A 17,669-nucleotide genomic window follows, 5' to 3' on the forward strand; every position below is an offset into this window, starting at 1 on the left:
AGGCCATTGTATATATTCAAATGGATATATCTGATGATGTACTTACAGACATTAAGCATCTTGATGCGAGTTATGCCATATGGAAAAAGTTGATGGACACTTGTGAAAATACAACTCTAGTAAATGAAGTGCATCTCATGCACAAGCTTGTGAACATGGAGTTGGATGAGTCTGAGCGAACATCGGAGCATTTGAGTGCTTTCACATGGATTTTGAGTCAATTGCAGGACTCCAGGTTGCAGCCCTTCAATGATAAATTGAAGACTATTTCTTGTTGATGACTTTGCTTGATAGCTAGGAATCTTTGGTTCTTTCACTAAGCAACAACCCTACTTTAACCTTTGATGGTGTTAGGGGCTCTATTCTCAATGAGGAGATCAAAAAAAAGTCCAATGGAGAAAACAGTGGTTCAACCTATCATCTTAGAGGCAGATCAAAAAAAAGAGGTAATGCAAGAAATAAAGGAAAAGGCAAGAGTAAAAGCAAGGGCAATGTGGGCGTAAAGGGCATTAAAAGCCCGATTGTTCGTACTACAAGAAATAGCCAGGAAAGAAAAAAAAAATGACAAGAAAGATTATGACAGCTCTCCCTCAAGAGAAGTTGCAAAGGCAAATGTTGCATCTAGTGTGGTCATTGAAGAGCTCTCTGACATTGGAGAGATACTTATTGCAGCCTCATGTAATGATGTAGATGTTATGGCAGCAGTAGGTGATATGCACATCACCAAAAAGGAGGTGATTGATGCCTTACTTTCAACTCATGATGAGTTGTCCCAATCATGGATAGTGGACAACGGTGCCTCTTTTCATGTTACTCCCTCTTTGGAGTCATTTTCTGAAACCACCGCAAGTTGTCTAGGCAAGGTTTATTTGGGCAACAATTATGCATGTAAAATCACAAGAAGAGCTTGGTAACCCCTCCTACTACTTTCTAGTACAAGTGATGTGGTCATCCCTCCCAAGTCTCCAGTGCTTCCAAAGGAGTGTGAGAGGGTTAAGAGGTGGAATAGATAAGCCTCATCTATATAGGTATATAAGTGTATTGGTTCCAACGAAAGACTTCCTTAACACATTGAGTAAAGTTTGGCAAACTTTGAAATACTGGAGCTAGGATTGACTTCCAGATTCATGATGGGTTGTTACTTGACAAAGAGCGTGATTGGCTCCTAGTCCAAGCTCACATGAGGAAACACTTCGGTGATCTTGGCCAAAGATGGAAAATTCATGTTTATATATGTCAGAGGCATTTTTGATAGGATGATCATGTATGCTACTACAAGACATTGTTGACAAACATAGAGAATTACTATGATTCTTCTCTATTTTCAAGTTTTGGTACAATTTCCATCAACAATCAAGTTCCCTCTAAGGCACCTTGGTGGTGGCTTAATCACCCACTACTTTCGATAGCCATGGTCATATATTGGAGTCTATGTTGTATGGTCTAGGATGAGTCATTTATCATTGTATCATTGTATTATATCAGATCAACCATAATCAAGAGAGTGTTAGCGAGGTTCACGAGTGAGTCTAGGATGTGCCTTAGTGGGACAAGCATTACTAAGTATTTTAGATACATTTTAATTGTCATTATGATTATTATTTTGGCATTTATTATTGGCCAACCTGGTCACATTTATGACATTATTTTGCACTATATATTCAAGCTCCTCCTCCATAGTTCATTTATTCACCACTTCCAGATTCCAATACAAGGCCCTATTGGAGAGAGGGAGCCAATGCCAATACCCACGTAGCCAGTGACTCACTATTGTACGCAACTACCTCGTGTCTAGATATGGATTGCATTTCTTGAGCACATCTCTAAGTTATCCTTTGCATTGTTCTTGTGTTTTTTCTTTTCTTTCTCTTCTATCTTGTGTTCAGTAGTTTATTTCAGTACTCTTCTATGCTTCCATTGCTACATCCACTTTTGACAGTCAATGTCTCCTGATACACAACCAAGTTAAAATATTATAATGTGTATATGCATAACATCTAAGCACATGACGATGGCAAGAAGCAATATCAAGACAAAATACTGCAGTGGTCCATGGAGTTTAATTATGACTAGAAATTCTACCCAACCAACCCCTATTCTCTGGTTAAAAGGGGTCGTCATCATCATCCATCTTGATTCTTCATCACTGCTTCACTCCTCAATAAAAGTGCTGGTCATTTAGTCAGCCTGAATGTACTCCCCCTGCTCAGAAATTGTGATTGTCTTCATTCATTAACTGTCCATGTAATATAGCCGGAGCAGACCCTGTTTACAGTGCACTCGGTAGTTGTCGGGAGCTCTTTACATACTGCGTTCATAGCCTTGCAGTGACAGCCATTCGATCTCTTGTGTTCTGCTGATATTAAGTGCATTGTACAGGGATCTCTAACACTCCCACACGCGTACACAAAAACAGAAATGGCATCTCAAAACCAGGTTGAAACGAAAAAGTCAAACCTAAAACTCCAAGCTGAAAGTAAAAGAAGCATTCCAGTATCGAAGATATGCCTGAAGCATCTCCAGCCAGGTTGTGTGAAGCGAGCACGTATCTAGTGTTTAGGCCTGTCGAAATAACCTCAAAAGCGATGCCTCTTTGAAAAGGTTTGGTGCAACCACAAATTCTTTTCTGAAAACTGATTTAGCAGACACTCTCCAGTAAAGAATGGAGAAGCCTCATAGACCATCATAGCCATGGCAGGTGATAGTCAGGGCTTAGTTTGAAGGCAAAAAATGGGGCAACGCAGCGTTTTGAAATGGCAGTGCAGGATTACATCATTGCTAAACAAAGACTCTGGCATATCATGATAACAGCGTCTACCTTGGAAAGCAGGCAGGAGAAGGCGGCGCAAGCTGAAACGTCCTCGTTGGAGCTGCGCGGAAGGCATTCATGCCTGCCCGGGTGTGGATGTCCGATACTCTACATGAGAAATCTATACTTCTATACTATTAGTTAAAGAGAGGTGGGGGGCGGGTGCCACGTGGCAGCCCCTCACCTCCCCACAAAAAAGAAAGAGAACGCGGGGGCGGGGGCGGGGGCGGGGCGTCTAGCACCCCCCAAAAATCGTGCCCGCTCTGGCGCGAAGCGCGGGGGCGAGTCTAGGCGCGGAGCGCCTAGTAAACAAATGATGGACGTTGAACTGAAATGCTATCAGTTCAACTTGAATAGCAGGAAGGAGTTCGTGATTAGATTCTTCTGACGCTTCATGCTAATGTTTTATCGGTGATTTGTGTCGAAGCTCAAAGCACTTTTTTATAAATTCTTATTTGTATTCCTATGTGCAAGCAATATCTTTACTTTTAACAATATTAAAGTACTTTAAATTTTAGTACATAATATAATTTTTTTTATCTCAATCATATTTTTAAAAAAAGAATGAATAAAGTTACATACTTTTTTTTAGTAACATAGATTCATTGTCCCATATTTTATGTTTAAAAAAGTTTAAGAATATAAATTTTGTAAGTATTACCTAGCTTGACAATATACTAACCTCTAGCATTGATAGAGCAATCTACAAAATTTGGATAAAATTAATGCGAAGTCACAAAACATAAGAGATCCTAAAACTCCCATTTACTCCAATCATTTGGTATCCGACTAATGTGTGAGCTATGTATACATTGGTCATTGTCTATTTTCACAACCTAGTAGCACTGCATGTAATCATAATACAAATTCTCTATGTATAAAATAGAGTTTCCATTGGTAAACCCATATATTGGCAATCTTTCAATCACCCTCACAAAATATCTATGAATAAGTTGAGGCATGATAATTTTGAAAGACTGATTGGACCGTCTAATAAATCATAATTAAAAAGCATCAAATTTAGTATTTATTATTAATTTTTCATAATCTCAACTATAAAGTTTAATCTAAGAGAGAGGGAGAAAACCTAAGCCCTACACATGAGAGAGAGGGGGGAGGGGGAGAAGAAAAACGTTTATTTAAAAAAAGACTATTCTCTCTCCTCTTTCCCTCCCTTCTCTCTCCATCTTCTTCTTTTTATCTTCTTATTCTTCTTCATCATCATCATCATCGTCTTCTTCTTCTTCTTCTTCTTCTCTCTCTCTCTCTCTCTCTCAAAGTGTGTGAAAAACTATGTTTGAAAAACTTTAAATTAAAAAAGTTATTGAATATATTTAATTAAATAGTTTAATCTAAGAGAGAGAGAGAGAAAGAAACTCTTTTGATTTAATTAAAGGAGAGAGAGAGAGAGAGAGAGAGAGAGAACCTAGGCCCTACAAATGAGAGAGGGGGAAGGGGAGAGGAATTTAATTAAAAAGGGAAAGAGAAAAAGAAAGAGATAGATTATAAGTGTGAGAGAGGGGAGGGGGTTTTAATTTATATTCTCTCTCTTTTTCTCCTCTCTCTCTCTCTCCTTTTATTCTCTCTCTCTCTCTCTCTCTCTCTCTCTCTCAAAATGCTCCCTTAGAGGATATGCAAAAATGAAAATTAATTGAACGATTGCAGGAAATAGTGAGGAAACATGTGAGCGTGAAGCAACCATCTAATTTAGCACACGCACAGACATAAACAGATGGTGGGAGGAAGTACAATTAGGACAATTGAGGAGGAAGGGGTTATACAGTAACCCTAGATTAGTTCCCTTAGGTATGTCACCATCCATGATGGCTAGTACTCCATATGTAGGAGCCTTGGTAGCTCCTCGGGCTGCTTATATGACAAATGTAGGCATAGCACCATCATCAATGCCATGAGGGGGAGAAGAAAAATGTTTATTTAAAAAAAGACTATTCTCTTTCCTCTTTCCCTCCCTTCTCTCTCCATCTTTTTATCTTCTTATTCTTCTTCATCATCATCATCATCATCTTATTCTTCTTCTCTCTCTCTCTCTCTCTCTCTCTCTCTCTCTCTCTCTCTCTCTCTCAAAGTGTGAAAAACTATGTTTGAAAAACTTTAAATTAAAAAAGTTATTAAATATATTTAATTAAATAGTTTAATCTAAGAGAGAGAGAGAGAAAGAAACTCTTTTGATTTAATTAAAGGAGAGAGTGAGAGAGAGAGAACCTAGGCCCTACAAATGAGAGAGGGGGGAGGGGAGAGGAATTTAATTAAAAAGGGGAAGAGAAAAAGAAAGAGATAGATTATAAGTGAGAGAGAGGGGAGGGGGTTTTAATTTATATTCTCTCTCTTTTTCTCCTCTCTCTCTCTCTCTCCTTATATATATATATATATATATATATATATATATATATATATATATATATATATATATATATATATATATATATATATATCTCTCTCTCTCTCTCTCAAAATGCTCCCTTAGAGGATATGCAAAAATGAAAATTAATTGAACGATTGCAGGAAATAGTGAGGAAACATGTGAGCGTGAAGCAACCATCTAATTTAGCACACGCACAGACATAAACAGATGGTGGGAGGAAGTACAATTAGGACAATTGAGGAGGAAGGGGTTATACAGTAACCCTAGATTAGTTCCCTTAGGTATGTCACCATCCATGATGGCTAGTACTCCATATGTAGGAGCCTTGGTACCTCCTCGGGCTGCTTACATGACAAATGTAGGCATAGCACCATCATCAATGCCATATTTAGGATTAAATTTGTATTTGGTACCACCTATATATCCACCACCATCGACAGTAATTGCATCCATAGTACAGAGTTTAGATGAGTTTAAGGTGGCTAAGCTGATAGCCAAATCCCTGGCAGATATGAAGAAAGCGATTCTAGCTGAAGTAAAACCCAATGTGAAGGGTGTTTATAATGTTAGCCATCTTGCTAGTACAACAAGACCAACTCCAATAACTGGTCAAAGGAATCCCACACCACCAAGGTTTAATACTTGGTGCAGAAAATGCCATGGTTTTGGTCATTTAGCAACATAATGGAGAATCAATGTTGGGTTAAGAAAACTCATCTACGACAGCAAGTAGCCCAAATGTAAACAAATTATAATTATATGGATAGTCAAAATGTGACTTATCCAATAGGACCTCCTAACATGCCATTTATGCCAAGAGGCGTGCCGACCCAAGGGACGCCTCCTATTCCAAGGTATCAAGGACAAGGAGGATATTTAGGGAATGAGAGGAGGCCCTCACCATATAGAAATCCTAATTTCAAAAGGAATAATAACGCAGGAACAAGTGTAGTTTGTTGGAGATGTGAACAACTTGGACATGTGGCTAGATTTTGCCCAAATGAGCAGACGAGGAAGGATTATGTCATTTTGTGTGCCAAGTGTGGCCATGAGGGTCATTATGAAAATGATTGTTCAGGAGGAAGTATATCTTCACAAAGCCAAGAAAAGAGTAAAGGCATTACTGACTCAGCAGCAAACTTAGTAGAAATCATAGAGGATTTGGAGGTGAGACCAATTAAGAAAAAACATTCACTTTTGACTCGGATGTAATGAATGAGGCAATCACGCGTTCACAACCAAATCTAGCGATTATTTTGGAGAATGAACAGGGTTTGGGGTTGAATGAAATTATTAGTGCCGAGGCTGAGACTTTGGAACAATGAACACATTTACCGAAACATTTAGAAGATCATGATGTAGAAAAAGATGTGACAAATTCGCCACCCAATTTGGAAGATCAACCTATTTTGCCCATTCCCTTGAGCTCCCCAAAGATAAAGGAAGTAGAGGTTCCATTTCCTCAAAGATTGAGAGGATCGAAAGTGACTAAAGACAATGACAAGGATAGAGGGAAATCTTTTGATGTATGGGATGAACTGGAAAGTTTACACTTGTTTATTAATTTGAGACAATTACTTGAAATTGCTCCGACTTGTGGAAGAGAGATATATCGTAGATTAGTACGATGAAGGGCTAAAAGGAGCAATCCCACGACTGTCTTGCCTAATGCAAGAAGTGATACTAAAAACATGGGTGTTCGATTTGTAAGAATCATTGATTTATTCTTGGATCTCGGAGCTCCAGTGTTAGACATGGAGGTGATGAAGCACATGATATTTGGGGCTCAATTGGATGGCAGAGCAACAATGAATTTAATGACAGAATAGACAATTCTTAAATTGGGGTTGCATGATAAGAAGGAGATTACAAGTATTGTTCTACGATTAGATGATAAATGAAAAGTGGCTCCTTTAGGTCTCTTACGTCAAATTCCAACTGTGATTGTAGGATTGGACTTTAGCATTAATTTTTTGGTAGTGCGACCTATCCAAGGAGCTACTTCATATCCACTTCTTTAGGGTAGACCTTGGTTGTTACAATCACGGTGCAGCACAAAGGCATTATAACAATAGGACCCAAGCATGATAGTAGAGGATGAATTTAATGAGAGCTATGAGACTAAGCAAAACTATGCTTGGTTATATAGAGATTTATGTCATCCTGCCTCGTTAGCTGGGGATAAGACAACATTCAATATGGTGTATCGAAAGAATATGGCAAAACCCTTGGGTATGGGGAAATATTTTGTACACTATTCTTTAGAAGACGATAGTGATAGTGATATAGCTAATTGCTTGACCACCTCTGATTGTGGTTTATCTTGTCTTGGTATGGACATGAAAGCCTCGCTCTTATGTGCGTTTACGTGTCTTTGGATGTGAGGCATTTTGCCATGTGCCCAAGGACAAGCGTAATAAGCTAGATCCTAAGAGTGTTAAATGCATATTCCTTGGCTATGGAGATGTAGGAGAGATGGGTTACCATCTATGGGATCTGCATGCATGGAAAGTCATCTGCAGCCAGACGTAGTCTTCCATGAAGACAAGATGCATAGGTAACTTGAGAAGATAGTGGAGATACGCAAGGTTATATTTCAAGAGGAGCCACGAGCTCCTGTACAGCCAACTGGATAGCTTGCAACAATAGTAGGTACTCATGGCCACGGTGTTGGATAGAATGTTGGGTAGGCAGCAGAGCTTGCAGTGCGGCGTTTTACTAGAGATAGATGTCCCCTGACAGATTTCAGCCCTTAATGCATTATGTCTTGGTTACAGATGTAGGAGAGCCTTTCACTTATGATGAGGCTATGTGCAGGGGTGACAGTCACTCCTGGGAGAGGGCTATGCAGAGTCTGAGATAGACTCCTTGCATAAGAATGAGATTTGGGATTTGGTTTCCTTTATGTTGTATGATAGCCGTTATTATAAATTTCCAAGGAAACTTCATATTTGATGGTTGGGTCCATTTCAAGTTAAAAAGGTTTATGATAATGGTTCTATGGAAATTCAAGACTTAGAGGTAGTGCATGAATCTTTTCAAGTTAATGGTCTTCGTTTGAAACCTTTTGTGACTTAGTTGAGAAGTTTGGGTTGAATGGTGTACATAAATTATTAAAATATTTTTCTTGATTATTTTAGTGTTTTGTTTTACTTTGTTTGTTGGGGAAAAATGTTTTTTATGGGATACATGTATGGAGATTTTGTGGATGCCCTTAGACCTCATCTTGATGATGATAGTCCTGACCCTATGCATACATGGCCTTATAGCATTCCTCATTTTCCGACACATAACAAGTTTTGCATGCTCCAAGAGGTGAGGCATGTTGTGGTACATCTTTTGTGGTTCTCTTTTGTTTACAATACCATCCTCACTTTAGTTGTCGTCCTTGTTAGTAGCATCTTTATGTGCACGCCCAAGTATTGTGTTGGCAGTGCCGATGTTATGGTACAACTGCCATGTAACAAGCTATTGGGTACACTTATCAGTGCCATGATTATGCTAGTGTATTTTCTCCTGAGTGAGGTGTTGCCTAGTGTAGGGTGGATAAAGAGAAATAGGAGTTTGCTTGTTATCAGGTTGTTGTTTATCATTTTACTCCCTCTTATCTTGATCGTGAGTTGGGACAATAGTTGTCCATGCTAGGATTATATTTGTGCTCACATGGATTTCGTTGAGGGTAGTATTTTAGGAAATTTGCCTATGGCACCTATGCCACCTTACAGTTTGGTAGTCGATGCTCCCCTCCATGAGATGATGGAGAATTCTAGTGATGCATCTGACGATGCTTCTGATATATCTGATGAGAGGGTGCTAGAGATTCTTCAGGATCATCCTACATGTTGTGATTTGCCTGATAGAATTGATGTTGATAGTTTAGATGATTTCGGGTTATGTTTATTATTTGTTTCAGAGGATTTATGGGATTGTGATGATTTTTGTTTAGATTCTTTGTTTCCTTAGTTTACTTAGTTTGTGTTCTGCTTTACATGAATTTAAAAAAAAGCACCAAACCAAAATAACAACAAAATATACAAAACATAATCCTAAAAAATGATTCTCTTTTAATTTAAGGTTTCCTTTGTTGTTTTTAGTTTTTCACAAATTAGCTTAGTTAACTTTGACTTAGTTCAATAGTTAGATGCACGCATGGTTGGGTTTACCTTTCAGTGCATGTTTTCGTTTCAATTGGTTGTGGGCACTACGAAGTTACGATGCATTATTACCAGGTGTTTCCTTTTCTTATTTTGTTTTGAATTTTTTGTTATTGCATTTTCCCTTTTTAGTTGTTTTGTTTTGTTATGATAAGAATGATGTACTTATGAATGTTAAGTTTTAAAGAGGGCAAGGGTTCCTGACTCATGCATGATTATGTATTTTTCTAGTTTGAACTGGTTGACAAGAAACTCAGTAGAGTATGTCCCCTATGGATTTGTTTCATTTCTTGTTTGGGTTTGTTGAGTCACAAACCATCTCTTTGTGAAATTTTGACTAGTTTGTCTGTGATGAAGTTATTTTGTTGAGTCATGTGAGATTAACCTAGTTGTCAACTAATTGGTTAGTATAGCTTTCCTGATTGAGTTTCTCAAGGAGGGTTGTTGAGCCAAAATGTTTGATGGCTCAATGCTGAATAGTGACCACACAAGTACTGTTCAAAAAAACAAATAAAATTCTTAAATATATTTAACCCCCTACATTAACTAGACTTGGAAAAAAAACAACAAAGCCATGATAAGAAAGAAATCAAGAAAAAAAAAACTCTCAAAAGAATATATCCATCGCCTTTGAGGTCCTAGTAGGCTGTAGGGATTTCCTTGACGGGTGCCCTGCATTCAATGCCTTGTATCTCTTTGGGATGGAACCTTTTGAGCATGGCTGAAAACAAGTTCTTGAAAAAAAAAACATCGGTTAAAAGGAGATAGAGGTGTACTAATACTTATACTCTATATTGTAACTAGTTAGTAGCTAGACACATTCTCTTCTTTCATGGAGGTTTGGTAGTTCTGCCCTAGAGACTCTATCTTGTGGAGTGTCCTATATCAGTTTTGATGAGGTCCAGTGTTGGTCTTGCAAGAGTAAGAAATGTCTTTATTATGGATGTTTGGAAGGAGAGTAGCGTAGCATTTCTATGCTTTGAGAGGTTTTTTGTTTCTTAGTAGCTCTTATGGTTTTCTTTTTGGTTGGATTCTTGCTTGGGAATTGCAATGTCATGCACATTAGTGGACTAAGTGGTTTGGGGATTGGTTTTATTGTCACATTAAGTTAGTTCTTAATTGTAGAAGGCTCTCTAGATATTATTATTTGTTGGAATATATTTGTTTCCTTTGTGTTCCTTGCAAGATTGTTGTAGATGTAGCTGTGCTCGCGAGGACGCTTGCAGTTTGAAGGGGGAGAATAATTATTTTTTCACGTGACTTGTTGAAGCTTTCTTGGATGTTGTTGCTGTTAAAGTTGTTTTTGAAGACTTGAATAGTTGTCCTTTTGTTAGTTTGGAGGAGCTCACTCAAGCTAGTGAGGGAGGAATGATAACTGCTTATTGTGTGCCATTTTTACACTAATTTTTGGCAAAATTAAATGCTTTGGCTATGTATTATGTATTATTTTTCATAAAATTTAATTAAAAATAAGGTTGTAAAGCCGTATTTGGGTTATGTTGAGGTGGAATTTGAAATTGAGAGTTGGGGTATTTTTAGATGAAGAATTTAGGGAGCGAAAAAATAATAAGTGATAGAAGGTAGCGCAAGAAAATTTTTAGTGAAAAGTGTAGATATTTTGTAGATGTGTAGAAATATTGGTATAATTTAGTATGCATACATGGAGTTTGGGTCAAGAAGTTATGGGTAGGGACAAATTAAGTCCAGATATGTGAAGAGATGTCAAAGAAATCGGTTCAGGTGGGAAAACGGTCATTTTTTAAAAGAGGTTATTCAAGAAGTTGAGGAGGTCATTCAAGTGAAGAGAGGGGAGTTGAAGAGAGAGAAAGAGGCACCATCATTTTGGGGGTTTCTTGCTGATTTGTTGCAGGTTTTGCCCCATTTTCCATCATGGATTGGCTGCATTTGATCCTCTCTTGCATCTTCTTCAGCCTTATACCATTCTTGATCATGATTCTTGAGTGTAGAGAGAGAAATTTTCAGCAAGATTAATGAGAGATTAGTGCATATTAGAGGGAGAAGTGAAAGATTAAGGATTCTAAAGATTGCTGGAAGTGAAGGGAGAGGAGGAGCAAGCACTAGCACTCTCAAATACGGTGCTAATCCTCGGTATATAAGAGAGCTTGAGATGCAAATATTGCCAAATGATATTGCTCAAACTAATCAAGATTTTCTTCTATTGTCTATTCATGGAATAAAGGCCTACTAGCTACTTTTATTTAAGAAAAATTAGTACATGAAGATACGTGATGGGTGCTTGGTTGATGGTATTTGCGGCTTCATTTGTAATCCCTGTACTTGTCATTATATTTGTAGTAATTGTGTCTGTGGCGTTATCGACAGCTCCTACCTCCGCGACCTTCGTAGCTTTTTTCTTTGGGGCCATGGTCTTTAGCACTCAAACTCTCCAGAGTCAATTACTGAAAGAGGGCCAACATTGCGGGCACTCGTCCAACGAGCGACCTGTTAATGAGATGCACTGCAGTAGTAACTGCCTCAACCCAAAAGTGTTGCGGTAAGCCAGCCCGAGGTAGCCAAGGAATTTATTGACAATGAGATCTCTTGAGAGTAAGCTTGCACACAATGGGTGATCACATCATATCGCCGGAGCAAAGTCTCTACAACAGGCCAAGAGTTAGAAGACCTGACAAAGCTAGCCGACTCTGACTCTTCCTTTCTACAAAAATGGTATGCTCTAAACCTCCAATGGGAATAAGAGGACTGCCAAATCATGACCAATGCCCAGCAAAGACGTGCAATAAAAACCATTGAGTACGACCCTGCCTATGTGGCTCTTACCTGAGTCTTGGCCATCATGTATAAACGACCTTTAGAGGAATACGTCATGGCCCATATTTCGATGGAATCCTGACTGAGGAAGAATTGCATATTGCTAGCAAGATGAACTCCAATGATTTCCTCACTGATGTCTTGACCTACATTACACACATAGGCATTAGACCTCATGACATGGACTATCACGTCTACTTGGAGTATAACCCAAACTTCTATGATTGACAAACCTTAACCCTTTATCCTCCAATCCTAAAAAGGATTTTCATCATTCTCGGGGCCGGGGGGGGAGGGGGGGATGAATAAAGGAAACTTGTTCTTCAAGAAAATCTTTTATGGAATTCATGCTTGAAATGCGTGGATTTCTTGAAGTCTAAAAAGTTTGTGTTTCTTATTGAAACAATCGCACTATTCCATAATGTTCAATCTTAAACATTTTTGCAAAAAAGTACTCTCAAAGGAGCTAATTGTAAGCTATTGGGCCATAACAAGAACTCAAGATGGTAGGCCAACTTCCGTTCTCAAAGCAAGAGAACAACAAGTACCAATTGGCCACTGAAATACAAGTCTACAACCAACTAAAGTACCACATGGTTAGCAATTTGAGAGAGCTGGTGAACAAGGAAAATGCAACGAGACAAATAGTCGACCAATGTAATCTCCACAAATACATGGAGAAGGTTGACCACGACATATGCATAGAATTCCTAAGAAATTTCAATGAAAGAAGGAACATTAACACAGTGGCCATCAAGCACCCCACCATTCGCCTTCAGGTTAAAATGGCCCACATCCTTTTTGCAAGCCAAAAATATAATGATCTCATTAACAAAATAGGTGTACCATTGTTGGAGAGTCTTGCAGCCAATGCCTTAGATGAGGAAAATTAAAATGCCTATGTTTGGAAGACAATATAGGCATCAGCAAAGGTACTAGCCACAACACCAAGGGTGGCAGAAAACGAGTCTCCGGTTACTATAGTGGAGTCCAAGAGGAAACAACCTGCCTCCAAGGTGACTGTAGGCTTTGGAAGAGTGTTAACTACCATCATTCAGGAACCTCTGGGGGTGATAGAAAGAGTAGTGGCAGAGAAGACCCTGGAGCCATCACCAATCCGAGAGGAGCATCGCTCTCCCACCCCGCCAAAGCCCAACCATCTCACTTTCAGCAGTAGCAAGAGAATAGGGGGAGATGAAGTCCACAAGGAATAGCAGGACAACATGGAGAGATTTACTAATAAAAAGGAGAATGACCAGCCATCTTAACAGCAAGAGCAAGATGACAATCAGTTTGAGTAGCAAGGCTCAAAAATTGTCGTCAATAGGAGAGGAAAAGATCACTGTCAAAATCCCCACAATAAGAACTCGATCCACCTCCAAAGGAAACAAAGAGCTGCAAAGGGTGGAGGAGGAATCAAAGAAACTAGAAGAAGAGCGCAAGAAAATGCCAGAAGAGGAGGAAGAACAACTAAGTCAAATAGGAGGAGGAGATTGTTCTAAAGAAGATGGAATTAAAGATTTAGCCTACAAGCTGGCACATTTCGAGAGTGAATGCCTCCTAGTGCAAAGCAAAGTCGCGACTGTCAAAACAGGAAGATTAGAGCAGCAACGCACATCCTCCTTGAGCACATTGAATGTCACATAGCCAAAAAGGAGAAGAGACATTACAACGACTAAAAAGAAAACTAGAGCTAACAAGGAGGGCACTGCAATGTGGACTCCATGCCACGATACCTAAGCCTAACATTGGCTTAGGAGTAGAGAAGCAATGTGCTCCCTTAATCTCAACTGGCAGAACCTCACAAGAACTCTCCTTGCTAGGGCTTGGGAGGCCAAAACAGCAACTGTAGCCGCCTCAATAGGAGCCATTGGAGCTCGTCTAGGAAGATGAGCATGATTCTAAATCAAATCAACAAAAGAAAGAATGAGTGCAGGAACCAAGCCCCCTCTGTGGCCACAACAAGTACAAACAGAAGAGCAAAGGGCTCCATGCCAAGCCATGCATTCCTTGGAAAACCTCTTAGGCTCCCTTGAAATGTAACTATTGTAGAGCATCAATATGATGTCTAGTGTGCTCCCTCCCAATGCATCTCCAAAACAAAACAAAAAAAGAGAAAGGAGAAGAAAAAGAAAAAGAAAAGAGAAAGCAAAGAAAATACCCACACAAAGCAAAAGAAAAGGAACAATGAGCTTTTCTATGTATATTAGAGTGCCACAAACATTATACCTAGGGGTCCTCAAGTTAGGCATATTCAGTGGCCTTGGTCAACCAGCTCCGTGCCTAATCCCCTAGCCCTTCCTGTCCCCCCACTTCACACTTAGGGCACACCAAGGGCAGGACACACCTAGGGAGTTTGTGCACTTAGGGCACATCAAGGGCAAGACACACCTAGGGAGTTTGTGCTAGACCTATCTCCCTAAGTCGCAACGATAGAACCTCCCTTGTATACAAACTGGGTCCTCAAGTGTGGGACAACACCACAAGCTTCCTTGACCCAACTCCCAATTTCACTAGCACGGACACCATGCAGCACTACATAGTGAGGTAGACACACCCCGAGGTAGTGCACTTCCTTTTTCTTTTTCAAGTATACTTGGCAATCAACCACCGACATTGAAGGCCCCCACTACCCAATCAAATCTATTCTCGGCCTCCGCAATCTATCATCCAATTTTAATGCTTCTTCTCTCCATCCAATCTCCATAAAGCCCCATCATCAACCCACATGGCAACCCTTTAACCACTCAAGCTCTCATCAACAAGTGCAGCAAGTGGCATGGGACTGGCACATGGCTAGGAGGGGAGTAATGTTAACCCCAGTGCAAAGAAAGCAAAAAGAAAATTTAAAAAACACAATGCAAAGTGGAAAAAGGCAGTCCCAGGAAGTAATAGTGATGGGCGCCTGCCACTTGCAGTGTACAGGTGTGCAAGTATTATCATCATAATAAATACATAGGTGGTTAGACATAGGTGCATTTACTCCCAACAACCTTCCACTTGAAGCCAAATGCATCCCTAGTGAGGAGAGAATAAGAAAAAAATGACAATGTGCAAATGCACATAAAGTACAACAAGGAATAGGTGTCATATCATCCTATGCCCATTATCTTCCTAAGAAAGGCAAAACATTTTGTTGAGAAACTTTTAGTGAGTAGATTTAGATAAAAGGACAAATGAAAATCCACTTACTTTTTTTCTCATTTTAACCTTGACAAAATACACTAAAGGATGATTTTTTGTGAACATCGGTCCTAAGCCCGTGTATGAGATGCAATATGTTTCATCTAGGGGACTTTTCCACTACCTCTCTTGAAAATGTATAAAAGGCGATAATAGGTAGTATTGTGCATTTCATAAATTTATTTACAAAAGTTACCCCACTATTCCCACTCCTTTCAGATCTTGACATCATTTGATGACTTGGAATGTGAGGGTAGCATATGTCATGCCATTGGGAAAAGTGGCTGCAGAAAGGTGCTCTCAGGATTTTGATTGACAAATTAGGCATTACACCGATTCTTATCAATCAAGATCTTGACAAGCTCAATAGACTCGTCCTCTACCACCTCCTTAATGAAGTGATAGTGTACCTCAATATGCTTCATCTTTGCATGGAAGATCAAATTTGCAACTAAATCGCACTTATAGAATCCGAATGCAATGTAGGGACCACTTTAGTAATACTAAGGTATGCGACCAAACGACCTAATCAAAGAGACTCCTTACAAGCCTTAGTAACAACAACATACTGTGCCTCTATAGTAGATAGGCCAGTGCATTTTTGCACCCTAGAAATCCAAGAAATAACACCTTTAGCAAAGGTAAAGACATAGCCAAAAGTGGACTTTCTACTATCTACATGTTTTGCATAATTAGAGTTAGTATACCTCACGACTCTTGTATCCATGCCACCATAACATGTGCATATATCTAGCATACCCTTAATGTACCTCATGATACCCTTCATGGCATCCCAATGCCGCCTCTGTGCTAGGTGTAGCCATATAGTGTGCCACAACACCCACTACCAATGCTATGTCAAGACAAATGGCTATCATGGCATACATCGAACTACCCATTGTAGATGCAGAAGTGATCTTGGCCATCTCGGCCTTGTGCTAATCAAACTCCAAACAATTGGCATGGCTAACCTTCATATGAGAAGCTAAAGGATAGCTAATAGGCTTAACATTCTACATATGAAACTGGTCAATAACCTTTTGGATGTACTCTTCTGTGATGAATAAAGGAGTCCCTTAGAGCAATTGTGTGTGATGTGCATCCCAAGAATATGCGAGGCTAACCTTCAAGGCATCCAAATCATTATGAGCACTCCCAACAATGAGCATAACATTCACATAGAGTACCAAAATCATAAGGCTGCCATCATGGGCCTTCTTCTGTATAAATATGAATTCATATCACTACGAATATATCCTTCTGAGTGCATGAAGGTATCAAACCTGTGGTACAATTTCCTAGGTGCATGCTTAAGTCCATAAAGGCTATTTCGCAACATGCACACTAGGTGTTCCCTTCCTTTTTCCTCAAAGCCCTTAGGCTACTACATATAGATCTCATTATTCAAGTCTCCATGTAAGAAAGTTGTCTTGACATCCATCCGGTAGAGGTCTAGATTGAGCTGTGCAACCAAAGCCAAAACTAAGCATAGGGTAATCATCTTGATGACAAGAGAGAAGACTTCATAAAAGGTCACACCATACTCTTGCTTAAAACCCTTAGCAACTAATCTAGTCTTATAGGCTAGCTTGGGGCATCTAGGGATATTCTTAAACTTGTACATCCACTTGCATAGCAAAGCGCATTTTCCACTAGGCAAAGAAACCAAATCCCACATATGATTTTTATGTTGTGAGACATACTCTGACTGCATGGCCCTGTCCCAAGAGAGTGACTATCACATTTGTACATGGCCTCATTATAGATAAGAGGCTCACTAGCATCTGTTACCATAACATAATCCATAGATGGCATGAATTACCTTTGTGCATGGCCTCATCATAGGTAAGAGGCTCACTAGCATCTGTCACCATAACATAATCCATAGAGGGCACAAATCCCAAGAGTGAATATTACCTTTGTGCATAGCCTCATCATAGGTAAGAGGCTCACTAGTATCTATCACCATAAAATAATCCATAGAGGGCACAAATCGATCAAACTGACATCTATCTCTAGTAGACCACTACAAAATAGGTTGCATAGGAGCCTTTATCCCCAATAAAAACCAACCTCTCCCAATGGTGCCACTCTAATATCATGTCAAGAATCGCATGGTGGGGGAATTGCTTGAGCCGGTGTGGCAAACACACACTATACACACAAGAGGAAGCTCACTCAAGAATACAAGAAGAGAGATGGAGACCAAAATGTTCTCTTGTTGGTTTCCTCTTCTTCTTTCGTATACAATACAATGTACGTAAATTACATATAAGATATAGTATAAAGGAAAGTGGCTTATTAAGTCAAATAGTGCATAACTAACTATACTAATTGATTGGCGCTACAA

General features: G+C 39.4%; 1 protein-coding gene across 7 annotated transcripts in view; it reads right to left on the reverse strand.

Moving 5' to 3' along the window:
* LOC148034557 (uncharacterized) overlaps nt 1-2,929 on the reverse strand; it is a 40,220-nt gene extending 37,291 nt beyond the window's left edge. For 6 of the 7 annotated variants that reach the window (XM_087679503.1, XM_087679501.1, XM_087679498.1 and 3 more), the window contains exon 1: nt 2,819-2,927. In XM_087679503.1, coding sequence (XP_087535629.1) covers nt 2,819-2,889 — 71 coding nt within the window. In that variant the 5' untranslated portion in view covers nt 2,890-2,927. Of the gene's footprint in view, nt 1-2,818 lie in introns of all 7 variants that reach the window. The other variant, XM_087679497.1, reaches the window with a different exon arrangement.
* Between the last annotated feature and the right edge of the window lie 14,740 nt (nt 2,930-17,669).

This window comes from Lygodium microphyllum, chromosome 6 (assembly GCF_053477565.2).
Source record: "Lygodium microphyllum isolate KBCC chromosome 6, Lygodium_microphyllum_v1.1.10, whole genome shotgun sequence".
Lineage (NCBI taxonomy): Eukaryota > Viridiplantae > Streptophyta > Polypodiopsida > Schizaeales > Lygodiaceae > Lygodium > Lygodium microphyllum.